Source organism: Schistocerca cancellata, chromosome 6 (genome assembly GCF_023864275.1).
Source record: "Schistocerca cancellata isolate TAMUIC-IGC-003103 chromosome 6, iqSchCanc2.1, whole genome shotgun sequence".
In the NCBI taxonomy this organism is placed as follows: domain Eukaryota; kingdom Metazoa; phylum Arthropoda; class Insecta; order Orthoptera; family Acrididae; genus Schistocerca; species Schistocerca cancellata.
In genome coordinates, this window is record NC_064631.1 from 564,159,453 (window position 1) to 564,174,070 (window position 14,618).

The following is a 14,618-nucleotide window of genomic DNA, read 5'->3' on the forward strand; positions in this document are numbered from 1 at the left end:
CAGTGGAAAAAGATAGGTAACGGAGAAAGTTCGTACGTGTGATCAATTATGGTGCTGGGATTTGAACTCGTGATTGATTTTTGTTATGGATGTAAGGAAAATGGCTTTCTCGCCGAGAAAATCGGACATCTTGATAATTAATAAATGATTATAATAATAAATAGAAGTACAGTTTTCGTGACATTATCGTGTTGGAATTTGAATTTGGCGCAATTTTCTAGTGGAGGTATGCCTAAAATAATAAGTAATAATAATAATAATAAATAATAATTAATGTTAATAAATGATAATGAATGATAATAAATGACAATGAATGATAATGAATGTTAATAAATAATAATGAATAATAATGAATGATACTAAAGAAAAGTAGGGATTTGCAGCCATTATCGTGTTGGAATTTGAATTTGGAGGGAATTTTCTAGTGGAGGCAGGTCAATAATAATAATAAATAATAATAAATGATAGTAAATAATAATAAATGATAAGAAATAATAACAATAAGCGATAATAAATGTTAATAAATGATAATCAATAATAATAATAGAGATAAGTACAATTTTTGTTTGCATTATCATGTTGGAATTCAAACTTCCCGCCATTTTTTCTTCTGGATGCTTGGGTTAGTGTAAATCACACAATTGGTCTATTTTCCTGCCTAAATTCAAAATTCCCGCCGTTTTTTGTGGAGGTTAGGTTAGTGGACGTAGCACAATTGTCCTGTTTTCCCGCCAAAATCGCCACCTTGGGTGATGTCATGCGATGTTGCCAATTCTACATGCCGCCATCTTGGATGATGTCATCGCCGCCATCTTGAATAAATTTGGCAACAATGCAGAGAGGCCTGACGCATAGGTTGCCCTTCTACTGGGAATATGAGCTGTTGTTCTCCAGACTGCAAGTCCAGTGTGCTAATCACTGCGCCACCTCTCTCGCTTGGTTACGTCTCAGAATCCAGTTACAGGTTTTGCGCCCTTCGGTGATACTGAGCCATCCTAAAGAATCCCCCATGCAGGTTCAGTTTGCTTCTCGGTGGAATTCAATTCCCTGTCTGCTGCGATGAGTACACCAACTTCTCTTCCCTTTAGTCTATCATTTTGATGTCCTCTCTGATTTACCTCTAAATGCTCACTGTTGTCAATTTCGGGTTTCAACCAACTTTCTGTAGATAGTAGGCCTGTTCTACCGCTTTTAGAAGCAATTCAAACCTTGGAACTTTGTTTCTAACCTTTCGGTCGTTGATTGCGAGGACTGTAGCAGTCTCATCTGTTAACTCGACACACAGTCAGCTACCCGAGCAGCAGCTTTTGATTTGTGCGTCCACCTGTCTGACTTCCGATTTAGATACTATACTACCTTGTCATAGAACCTCCAAATTCTCTGGTTCAGGCATTCCATTCGACTCAGTACCTAGGTGCCACGATCAGACCTGGGGATAATGCTGCAGATTGTGGACTGCGTTAAAATTTCGTGAATCAGGCTGGACTTCTCAACATTCCTTGAATGTCACCGCGATGATATAGGTATGTCGTGTGAAACCAGTCTGCAGGGATCTGGCCCTACTTACACCAATATCTGCAGTTGGCAGCATCCTCTTGCCTCATCAATTGCCGGAACAGTCTCTTCAGCATGCTGAATGAGGCCTCTAGATATACAAATAGTGCAGAAGGTGATGCTAACCATCCCTTGCTGCCATTTCTCTCAGTGCCACCGACATTCGTCATACGTCCAAACTCCTAACGATTAACAGAGCCCTGCTCTCTTGCACTTGCTTTTCCCTGACACAGGACACAGCAGACTTTCCAAAAGGTAAAGTACTTCTCACTGGCTTCGTTTCAGTTTCCCTGGGAGACAGAACTTTTAAATTCTGCTTAAGGGGTGGGGTGTGGTGTGGGATTCCCAGCTCTCTTCGGACCGTATCTCCACCATTCAGGGTCCCAGAGCCCAGGATTAACATGCAACTAAAAGTCTGATAACTATATGAGTGGTGACAGGCCACGTACGTCCTTTAGAGGACACGTTATGCATGGTGGAGTATATGATCTCAGGTCTCTGTGACATCTCTGGTATGTGTTTCTCGGTAGCACTCGCACCGCAGCATTTTTGCAGCAGCTTTCAATCACTTGACCACAGTCTGGGCGATTTCCAGCTGCTTATGAGCAGGTACTAATTGTTCTCAAGCCCAAGCACAGGACTCACAGTGGAGCTGTAATGCAGCTGTTGCAATAGTTTACAGGACAGTAAACGAATAACTTGAAACTGCGCTTGCTGATTCTCTTTAAATTTCTGGATGTCTTAAGCTACATACATCACTGAAATGAAAACAACCAAGCAAGCTATTTCTGTTATAACAAGAGAAAAACGTGGAATTAAGGTCTATGCGTTTCCTGGTAATGTGGCCATTTTTATCAAAAGTGCCACATACTATAATCAAACTCCATTAAATTAATAAACTCAGCCAGTATAAATTAATTGCCAGCTAGAAATGAGATGTTTAAAGTTAATGTTAATGATTGCCGTATCTACTTACCAAATTTACATAGTAATTTATTGTTCTGGGCGATTGTTTAAATGTGTAGTTGGCAATCCTATTGACTGCATGTTGAGGAGAGGCCAGCCGAAAAGGCGAGACCAAGTCAATGTCCAGCTATTAGGTGGACCCATAGGTCTGACACTGCCAGTACGGCAGGGGAAGGAGAAGTCAGGTACAAATTGTGCCCAGTATATTGCGTGCGGCCAAGCTTGCTGGAGAAACGCCGTCCGTTTTTCCATCCTAAACAAAAGAAAGCTATTGCGTACCGTTTTTAATGTGGGGAGTCCAATGGCGCCAAAGAGCTATGTCTGTTGCTAACAATGACTAGAGACACAGTATCGCAAAGCCCTATGTCCTGCAATAAACCTGTGTTATGGGAAACGAGAGAGGTGGTGGAGTGTTAAGCTGAGTTGACACACATTCGGAAGGACGACGGTTCAAATCATCTTCCGGCCATCCAGATCTAGGTTTCCTCTTATTTCCCTAAATCGCTCCAGGCAAATGCTGGGGTGGTTACTTCGGAAGGGCACTGCCGCTTTCCTTTCCCATCCTTGAAACAGTCCGAGCTTGTGTTGCGTCCCTAATAACCTCGATGTCAACGGGACGTTGAACACCAATCTTCCTTCCTTTTCTTTTGTATTGTGGGAAGAGCTAGGTCCAGGACTGTGCAAAGATAAGACCTATGAAACAGAGTGAGAGAAGAGACAATCTGGATTTCTTGCACTTAAGAATATGGTACCCAGAACTATTAGGATAGTGCCAAGTTAACTGAATTGTTGCAGGTTCTACTAAGGAAGAGTAACAGCAGCTACCACTGGATAACATAAACAAATTCTGGAGTGGGGGAACCACAATAGTTTATGTGTTCTTGGAGAAGGCTTCGTTGGCTGAGACGCGAAATAGGATAGATGATGCGAGTCAGAAGTTGCCAGTTTCTGGGATTTAGCACTAACAATCTGCACTGTTGTTTAATTGTATTCTAACTGAGTATGGAGGGAGATTGTTGCATTGTTCGAACGGATCCTATTGATCGTCACTAGAAAGAATCACTGACAATGTAGAAGAAAAATTCTGCTTCTTGCTGGGAGCACTCTGTGGAACTTACTTCCATCTGAGACTTGCTAGGGACGCTTCAGTCAGGAGACGGATTTCGATATCCAGCTCTGAGGGAGAGCAGCTACCGTACACGTCAGTGACAGAATTTTCAGCCAACACAGCCGCCGCAGCCGCCGCCGGCTGGTGTGGACGTGCGGTTCTAGGCGCTTCAGTTTGGAACCGCGTGACCGCTACGGTCGCAGGTTCGAATCCTGCCTCGGGCATGGATGTGTGTGATGTCCTTAGGTTAGTTAGGTTTAAGTAGGTCTAAGTTCTAGGGGACTGATGACCATAGATGTTAAGTCCCATAGTTCTCAGAGCCATTTGAACCAACCACAGCCGCCATTCGCGGGCATTTAACGTTAAGGATGGGGATCAACTGCAGTGTTCGCAAATCGACTTTTAGGATGTACACAAAGATTTCGGACTGACTTTTGAGTTTCAAATTTCTAATTCATGTATATTTATTAGCAATCCAGAGTTCAATATGTGCTCAATCAAGAAAGTGGGTGCATACATGACTTCTTCTTGTAGTTCTTCCTTTCCTCTCTGATTAACATTCATCAATTACCGCGCAACTTTTGCGAATTTAGTTGTTTCCCCAAATGTTATGTTGAATTTAACATATTCACTTCAACTTTATTACCCAATCTTTGACAAGGTGTTGATACTTCGATTCCATAGCATCTTATTTTAAGAACGTTCCCCGTATTTGTACTCTAGCGTTTAACTTGAAATCTACAGAGAATTATAATAAAAAGTTTTTTATAATCATCATTGTGTTACCATATCGTGAGTTACAGCACCCATGTTTCACGTATGCCAGGGCCTTACCTGTTTAATAAATTCAATTCATTAAGTTACACACAGGAATACACCTGAATTCAAGTGTTGCTATGGGGAGCAATCTGGTTATTAGTTAGGTCACCCAGAATAGATATTTCTGACTTCCACAGGAGTATGTCAATGGCTCAGCCATAGCCTCACACGTGCAGATACTTTCAGTTTTGAGCCTGGAACATTTTAAATTTTTAATTCTTAGAGCTTATGATCACTAACAGAATCACTTTATATATGTGACGATAAAAGAAAATTATGATGAATCGAATCAATATACACGGATGTTGATAGGCGAAATTAAATTTAACATGATGTTATAGTTATTGTATGCGCAGAGCAGATTACTGTGCTACAACTTACAGAGTGATCATACGGTGCACTATCAACGATTCCTGAGAGAAAACCTATAGGAAAACTGAAAAAGGTACAAATATTACAGTAGTTAGGTAAATAGTTCCACTGCAATCAACGATATTTCATTTTCCAAACCAGACACTGCTGTTAAAATTTGCACAACACGCAAACGCCATTTGCAAAATATGTTCAATACGACATTCAAAAACACGCGAAAAATTTCAGATATATGTCTTGCTTCACATAGATGTTCAACGAAATTAACAAGAACGATTGTCTGAAGGACAATATCAGCGCAAAAATCGCATAGAGCACAAATGTAGATTACAACCGATGTTCTAATACGAAATATATTTTCGCAGCATCAAACATCCGAAAGTACATGACATGCATGCATGCACATATGACGAAGTTTCAAACAATAACCACAAAAAACATGATTGAATTTCATATAAAATGTGGGTATTTAGATATTCGAAGCAAATTTTTATGACACACGTGATCTCACACAAAGGAAATACTGGAAATCGGCATAAAGCCGTAAAATGTAAAAGCCGTAGAATGCATGGAGTTTGCGCTTAGCTGGTTCGGTGACACTTCCTTCACAAGAGCGAAAAACATGAACTTTGTAGACGATCTGATCAGCAGCATCCGGTCTGCTATTCGTGGAAATTAATATGGGATGTATCCACCCTTCGCCTAGGACCGCTTGAACTCTGCTGAGAACACTTTAACGCCATGACTGAACGTCTGTGGAGGTTTCGCAGTCCACTCTTCCTCAAGAGCGGAAACCAGAGAACTTAGTGGTGTCGAACGCTGGAGTGTCGTGAGAAGACTACGCTTTAACTCATTCCGAACGTTTTACATGGGCTTCAGGTGGTGACTCTGGCCTGACCAGCGAATTTCATGAAGGTCATTGTCCATAAAAAATTGCTTCACAGATGCTGCTCTATGACAATGTACGACAATCATCGTCTTCGAACTGTTCCTCTACAAAATGGCTCTGAGCGCTATGGGACTCAACTTCTGAGGTCATTAGTCCCCTAGAACTTAGAACTAGTTAAACCTAACTAACCTAAGGACATCACAAACATCCATGCCCGAGGCAGGATTCGAACCTGCGACCGTAGCGGTCTTGCGGTTCAAGACTGTAGCGTCTTTAACCGCACGGCCACTTCGGCCGGCTGTTCCTCTACGGCACGGAATATACAGTGCCATAAAATGTGTTCATATTCTTACGCGTTTAGCGTTTTCTTAAGTGTTATAAAGGATCCATATTGTAACTACTAAATACACCCTCATACGGTAACACCAACTCCTCCATACTTCGCTGTTCGTTCCATGCACCGAACCAGCTAAGCGCAAACACTTCCAGCGGATTTACACGTGTTATAACGTGATTCAGCACACCAAATCTCTTGTTTTGAAGTCATCTACTGTTTAGTGGCGTCCCTCTTCACACAAATACAAGCATCACTTAACATTGACTACAGAGCTTATGACAGGTTGCTCAATGACTGTACCCCATTCATTTTGACTCTCTACGCGGAGTTACTGTGCTAGACGGACAGCCGGTAACTCTTTGAAACTCAAGATACCTTCCACAGAATTGATGAGATTTCTTACAGTAACACTCCGCAATGCTCGGCGGTCACCGTTCAGCAGTCATGAAGTCTTCCCAGTCTCTGTTTAGCAGTGGTCGTTCCTTCGCATTTCCACTTCACAATCACATTATCAACCGTGGACTAGGGCAGCTTCAGAACGGTTGAAATTTCCTTGATGCATCTGTCACTCACGTGACATCCAGCGACTAGTCCACTTCACATTCACTGACCTCATCTGACGGACTCATTCTGTTGATACTGCTGCTCTGCTGACTACATAATACACTCATGCTCATAAATTAATGATAATTGCAAAATGTGGTGCCACACAACGTGGCACTACACAAAATTGTCGCAGATAGCATAGGCACAAAGGGAACACACACGACACAGATCTGTTAAGTCCACGGTATTGGTGATAAGTTGAGAAAAACGTCCCGAAACACCTGTGCTACAAAACGCCACTGTTTCCTGCGCATATACCCCGACGTCAATATGGGATATAATCACCATGCACACGTACACAAGCCGCACAACGGCATTCTCTGGATCAGGTGGTCAAGCAGCTGCTGGGGTATAGCCTTCCATTCTTGCACCAGTGCCTGTCGGAGCTCCTGAAGTGTCAAAAAAAAAAAGTTCAAATGTGTGGAAGTCTTATGGGACTTAACTACTAAGGTCATCAGTCCCTAAGCTTACACACTACTTAACCTAAATTATCCTAAGGACGAACACACACAACCATGCCCGAGGGAGGACTCGAACCACCGCCGGGACCAGCCGCACAGTCCAGGACTGCAGCGCCCGAGACCGCTCGGCTAATCCCGCGCGGCTCCTGAAGTGTCCTAGGGGTGTGAAGACGTGCAGCAATACGTCGACCGAGAGCATCCCAGACGTGCTCGATAGGGTTTAGGTCTGGAGAACACGCAGGCCGCTCCATTCGCCTGATCTGTTTCAAGGTACCCCTCCACGATGGCAGTTCAGTGGGGCCGTGCATTATCATCCATCAACAGGAAGGTTGGACCCACTGCATCCCTGAAAAGGCGGACATACTGGTGCAAAATGACGTCCCGATACACCTGACCTGTTGTAGTTCCTTTGTCAAAGACATACAGGGGTGTACGAGCACCAATCATAATCGCACCCCACACCATCAAACCACGACCTCCATACAGATCCCTTTTAAGGACATTAAGGGTTTGGTATCTGGTTCCTCTTTCACGCCAGATGAAAACCCGGCGACAATCACTGTTCAGACTATACCTGGACTCTTCCGTTAACATAAGCTGGGACCACTGTTCCAATGACCATGTACTGTATTCTTGACACCAGGCTTTACGGGCTCTCCTTTGACCAGGGGTCAGTGGAATGCACCTTGCAGGTCTCCGGGTGAATAAACCATGTCTTTTCAGTCGTCTGTAGACTATGTGTCTGGAGACAACCGTTCCAGTGACTGCGGTAAGGTTCCGAGCAAGGCTACCTGCAGTACTCCGCGGCCGTCTGCGAGCACTGGTGATATATCGGTCTTCTTGTGATGTTGTACACTGTGGACGTCCCGTATACATTTCCTGTCTGCTGGAATCGTTGCCATAATGTTGAGATCACACTTTGGGGCACACGGAGGGCCCGTGCTACGACCTGCTGTGTTTGACCAGCCTCCAGTCACCCTAGTATTCTACCCCTCATAACGTCATCAGTATGTGTTCTTTGGGCCATTTTCAACACACAGTCACCATTAGCACGTCTGAAAATGTCTGCACACTTACTAGCTGCACCGTACTTTGATATACACCAACACACCTCTTCGTATGTGGACTGCTGCAAGCGCCACCGTGCGACGACCGCAGGTCGAATGCACCGCATGGTCATACCCCAGGGTGATTTAAACCAGCAAACCGCCCAGCAGAGCGTTAGTTCACCATGTTTCACCATTAATTTATGAGCATGAGTGTACTCTGCGCCGCCTCTCGTGATAGCTAGTGGTCAATACCGTATTACACAGGGTGTCCGGATAATTTCGATCAGTTAGTGTAGCTTCAGTTTATCCCACTGAAAACAGCCAAAATCGTTGAGCAGAACAAAATTCTTCTTACACGTAAAACAGATAGCCATGCACAGTGGAAGTCGAATAGCTTAAGAACAGTCAAACTCTGTTATGACAGTTCGTTTTCTTATCACAGACGTCATACGACAAAAACGCTGTTTTAGCTTTTTGGCAAGAGCGACAGCTGCAGTGGCGATGTGCTGTAAGGACTGTGGCGCTTAACATAAGTCCTTGGTTACAGAGGCACGATGGGTGTGTACCTAGACGGATGGCTGGAGGAGCTGGTGATCGCCCTATCGGCTGTGCTGCTGGTAATCTATGTGCGCTTCCAGTGGGGGTACCAGTACTGGAAGAAGAAGGGCGTCCAATACGTGGAGCCGTCTGTCCCATTCGGCAACATGGGAAAGAGCATTCTGGGCCTGGAGAACTATGGAAACCTACTCCGTGACCTGTACGAGAAGGCAAAAGGTGAGAATTCTCTTTAATGCTGGGTTAGTCAACAGGAGTAACCTCATTATTATTATTATTATTATTATCATCATTATTATTATTATTATTATTATTATTATTATTATTATTATTATTATCTTTATTATAATGGATATAAATACAGCAAACTGCGACTCGTCAGTTCTTGAAATAATGCTTATTCATATAATACAACTTTCGAACCTTTTCACGCTCATGTTCTGATGGGATACACATAAGCTACATGTTTATTTCTGTAGTGACATGCTAAGTAACGGCTCTGTACCATGAACATAGGAAAATATGTAGCCATATAAGCGTCAGTGTCGTGGCAGAAGTGCCTCCAGCAGTTCTTCAGGGTTTCGCTCTCTGTCCTAATTAAACCAACACTGGGGTTTCGAACTCCGGTGACGCTATTGAAAGCGTATTAGTTCTCAATTCGATCCTGGTGTCAATCTGCAAAGGTTTCTTTATGACGAAGCCCTAGTATTAACACTCCGGCAGGTGCGGCCGTATCCAATGACCTGTACTTCGCGAAAGGCAATGTTTCGCGACTGCACTAAACAAACATGCCGTTGATGTTCTAGGCAGCGATCGTTAACACTGAGTATTTTGTGTCCGATATACGATTCATCTGGATTTATGGAATTTTCAGACGTCCTTATAGTCTTAGGTCGCCAGTTGTTGGCTTGTGAGCTGCAGTTGTGCAACATCATTTCACTGGACATTATTTGCTGTCAAGCCCATTGAATGGTGCAGATTACATAGTGTTTATTTGGAACGTGATGACGCAATGGTTGCACGCTGAATCTTTTGTTGTCTACCAGAGTATGATGTTTCAACGCGAGGGTGCTCCATCTCACGCGGAAATTTATTAAATTAAGCTTATAATTAGCACATATCCTCTTGTTGGTCGTGAAGTGGCTGTCAAGTCGTATTGCCAGTGCTATTGTCAGATACCTCACATATGAATTTTGGATTTTTCCACAGGGTTACATGAAGTTGTAGGTGCATGAAACTAGGCTAAAAAACTCGAGAGGAGCTGCCTGTCTCATTGTACAACAGACAAGACGGATACTTAAGAGAGGGCAGCACAGCCTTTGAGCTGTTGTACTGCAGTATTAAGACTGGCGGTCGCCTTGTTGAACATTTATTGCGAGCTAAAATTGTTATAAAGCATAAAATTTTATTTTCAATGACAAAAAAAAATACTCATTCATCTCCGACCCTTATTTTCTTACGTGAAAATACTTAGTATAACATTCTCTACCATCTGAAAGAGTTTGAACTCAAAGGTTTGGACATTCTGCACGCAAATCACACTTGAAATTAAAAAGCGCTGAATAGAAATTACATTAACTCCAAGACTCGCTGTTCTTGAACTGGGAGTCAACGGGAAGGGTGGTTCCATCTGCCAAGCAGGAAGACCAAACTAAGCGACTAGATGCGGCGTATGGAGATCATAACTGAGCAGTCAGTAAGAGGAAAGTTAGAGAACTGGCGCAGTAGCGTAGCCATAATGTCAGATGTGCAACCGAATAGGGCATTCTGCTCAGAAACTTCCACAGGCGCACAGATGATGGAATCAAGGTAACACTCGCTCCCCCCCGCCCCCCCCCTCCCCCTCTGTTACGCAGGACATGGGCCAGTGTGACCAAAGTGCAACTTTCCCAGAAAGCTCGAATACAGCAAACGTTTGTGCAAAATCGGTGGCAGATATCTATCTATTCGGCTATATAAAGGGAAGATCGTATAAGTTGTTGTTGGGTGCAAGACCGCAGGTATCCATGGCTGGCCAGGGAATATTGGGTACAGTGAATCTGAGCCCCCTCACGCTGTAGATTAAGTAGTGTGTATGTTAGGAATGCTCATTCTCTGTTCTACTTTGTTGGGTTGCTGAGTGCGAGGGAGAAACTTCTAAGTATGTTTGGAAGTTCGTACTTCCATACATGTTAGCTATGATTCCATTCTCTGTCTGGACTTCCTGATCAAACCTCACGCCAAAGCCGATTTACATCATCATAGAGTAGAACTGGATAGTACATCACTCAGTCCCAATTCTACGGCTGGAAGACCCAAACTGTCGCAAGCAACAACCGAGACATCGGATAAGGCAAGTGTACATGGTTTTTGTGGTGTCACCGCCAGACACCACACTTGCTAGGTGGTAGCTTTAAATCGGCCGCGGTCCATTAGTACATGTCGGACCCGCGTGTCGCCACTGTCAGTAATTGCAGACCGAGCGCCACCACACGGCAGGTCTAGAGATACGTACTAGGATTCGTCCCAGTTGTACGACGACTTTGCTAGCGACTACACTGACGAAGACTTTCTCTCATTTGCCGAGAGACAGCTAGAATAGCCTTCAGCTTAGTCCATGGCTACGACCTAGCAAGGCGCCATTAGCCTTACAGTGCTTGTATTTAAAGAGTCTCACTTGTATCATCAAGAATGCTGTATACAAATGATGGATTAAAGTTAAGTATTCCCGCAGCTACGTACTTTTCTTTATAGCATTCATTACGTATCGTGTTTCAGACATCACGCCAGCCGGCGTGTGTAACGCGTGCATTTCGGCTACTTCCGAGTGGCGTGGCTGTCTTGCTACGCCACAACAGTTTTTAGACTCGATTCAGGGGATGCGATATTGAAAGGCGCAGGAAAGCTGATGTGGATAAACATAGGAGCTTATCTGCCAATTAATGTTTTATGTGTGGTAGAGCTATTGCCACGTGATGAGGAAATGGATCAGGCACAATGTTATGTATGATGTAGTTTATCTTATGTGCAGGAGGTTGATGGTATCAGAGTAGTACATGTCAGTATAGATGATTTTGGTTCACAGAATGTGAGGTTATCAACAGGTATACTCACAGTTCACTTAGAAATGTCAGAAGATTGATTATATAAGGAATTCGATGTAGAATAGTAGAAGCCAGGACAGTCTCTAAATTTTCCTGCAGTAAGGGGGGAGACACCCCACTTGAAAGGGAATGACAGAGTAACTATGGAGAAGTTACTGGATGAATATGCAGGATTCTTTAACCCATCTTGGCGATTGCCAACTACACCTCTGGTTCAGTACAGAATTTTCACAGGGAATAAGTCACTTGCATACAAGAAACCACACCGAGTCCCACATTATTCACAGCCTGTGTTGGAGGAATTTGCTGATCAAGAACTTTGGGATGAAATTATAGAAAAAGAACTAGTCCCTATTTGGCACTAATAGAAATTATGCCAAAAATGTCCTTGGATGGAAAACACACTTACAGCTTCTGCTGCAGTTGCAGGTTTCTAAACCAACGAATGGTCTTAGACACCAGCCCCATGGCCCACAGGTGGAATCTGGCCCAATGCTGTTATTTCACCACCTTGGATTTATATAGTGGGTTCCACATGCATGCATGCAGGCATATCCAAATAAACAGACAGTGTGGCAACCACAGCTGTTATGAAATACATTGACATATTGGCAATTGTGAATACAATCAATCATTAGCTGTAGAACGGAATGACAACCATGAAAAATTATGCATATTCAAAGGTATATTGTATCATAATTGGGTACAACAATGGCTGTGCAATATTGTATTTATCCGCTGATACCAGCCAAACGATTTTCAAGTAAAATGTCTTCCCTGTATGGCAATATATATAATGGATGTACAAGCACAGGCTGTAGACACATGGTTGACGACATGTGGAAGTTTGAGTCTGACCATGAGTCGTGCACAGATAATCAAATGGCAATACAACCACTCATGATAAGCAGGAAATCTGTGTTCGAGTCCGGATCCAGCACAAGTTTTCATTGTCGTTATTCCATTCTACAGCTGATGGTTGTCTAAATTCGCAACTGCGAATACATTGAAAGTAATGATTGGTTTACCTACATGACCACAATAGTATTCTACAAGGACATTCAGGAACGCATTATGTGTCTGTGAGAAGAATTTGTCAGTGGCGTGCAGAATGGTCGACCCTCAGTTAACAGAAGTGCCACTACATACCGAAGTATGTCTGCTGTCTAGGCCCAACTGCTGATGAGGATGGTGCATTTACCAGTCAGCAACTAGTACAAGCCATCAAATATTTTCCAGTGCCTAGCATGGTAAAGGTAGTACAATCATATCTCAGAATCACCCATTTCTATACAAGATACATCCCGAATTTTGCAGTTGTGGCAAGACCTCTCTGAGCACTTCTAAACAAAAACAACAAAAGACTAAATTTTCGCTTGGCTCTGGATTGTGAGGGATCATTTAAGTCGTTGAGGGAATTATTGAGCACTAGTCCCATCCTCAGTTTTCCTTACCATCAAAAACAGTAAATCTTGCCTTGTGACTTGAGCAGTCATACCTTATGCTGTGTCCTAAGCTGAGAGGCAGATGGTAAAGTAACCATAGCCTATGCTTCCTTACAACTAATTAAAGCAGAGGGATATTATTCAGTTACACAAAAAGAAATGCTGATCCCAATTTTTGGCATCACATATTTTCGATCTGCATGCAAGACATTTAAAGGTTTATAGTTGCTTCTGGGATTAACGGACCTACTGTCTGTTTAGCCCATTGGGCCTTACAGACAGGCAAATCTCATTTTGAGGCAGTTCATCATCCAGGAAAATCTTACAGCGTTGTGACCATGTTAAGTCACTGAATACATGCTGCAGACTGCAGTGGAATAGGCATGGAAGACTTGTAAAGAGCTCATGCGATTGCTCCTGATTGTCAGCAGTTCACGAAACAAGCACAGATCACCTCTGATAGTTTATTTCTTTACAAGCAAGCACGGTGCGTTCGGCGCTTTGTTGTATCAGCTAGTATAGACAAGAAAGTAATTAGGCAATTCTACAATTCCATCTTCGGTGGACATAGGACGAATGAGCCACAGACCACTGCAATGCAGAAATTACTGTGGCCATAGAGAAAACATTTTGAATGTTACATGAGAAATCATCCTCTTTACACACAAAGAGCTGTCTTGACCAATCAGCGAATTCCACTGCAAAGACTGATTAGGGCAGAGACGCCATACCAAATGACTGGAATTGATGTCCTATGTATATTTGCACAAACATCAGCAGGGAACTAATATGTACTAACCATCATCGATCAATTCTTGCATTCGTTGATCATGAATGCAATACCAAACCAACATGCAGAAGCAGTGAATCCAGTTTTGGTAAACCAATGGTTATTGAAATTTAGCATGCCACAGACGATAACAATTGACCAATAATTGATGAAGGCATGAACATTGTGTCAGAGTTATTGAATCACTTATGTCGACTATTACATACAAAGAAGCTCTGCATGAGTGCCCTTTACCCACAAGCAAAAATAAAAAAAACGAAGGTGCCTAAACTATCATGTCAAGGAGCGGATAAAGCTGTCTAGCCCTCAAGTTCCAAAGGGACAACTTAAGAAGTTTATTCCGTGGTACCAAGGACCTTATCACGTAGTCGATACGACATCCCCAGTTAATGTCAAAATAAATCTGCTGGCCCCAGTCGCAATTGGCTCCTTCCAAAAGGGAAAGAACGAATTAGAGAGAACAAGAGGAAGAAAGGTAGAATCAACCCCGTGAATCAGGGTGTACCTGAAATTGTTCCAACACGTCCACATGCATTTAGATCACGAGGTAACCTTGGCAGTTGATTTTTAGTATTTGGTCATTA

General features: G+C 43.0%; 1 protein-coding gene across 1 annotated transcript in view; it reads left to right on the plus strand.

Moving 5' to 3' along the window:
* LOC126191380 (cytochrome P450 6k1-like) overlaps positions 1-14,618 on the plus strand; it is a 137,433-nt gene that overhangs the window by 9,478 nt on the left and 113,337 nt on the right. Inside the window, exon 2 of the mRNA XM_049932232.1 lies at positions 8,709-8,935. Coding sequence (XP_049788189.1) covers positions 8,716-8,935 — 220 coding nt within the window. The 5' untranslated portion in view covers positions 8,709-8,715. The remainder of the gene's footprint in view (positions 1-8,708; positions 8,936-14,618) is intronic.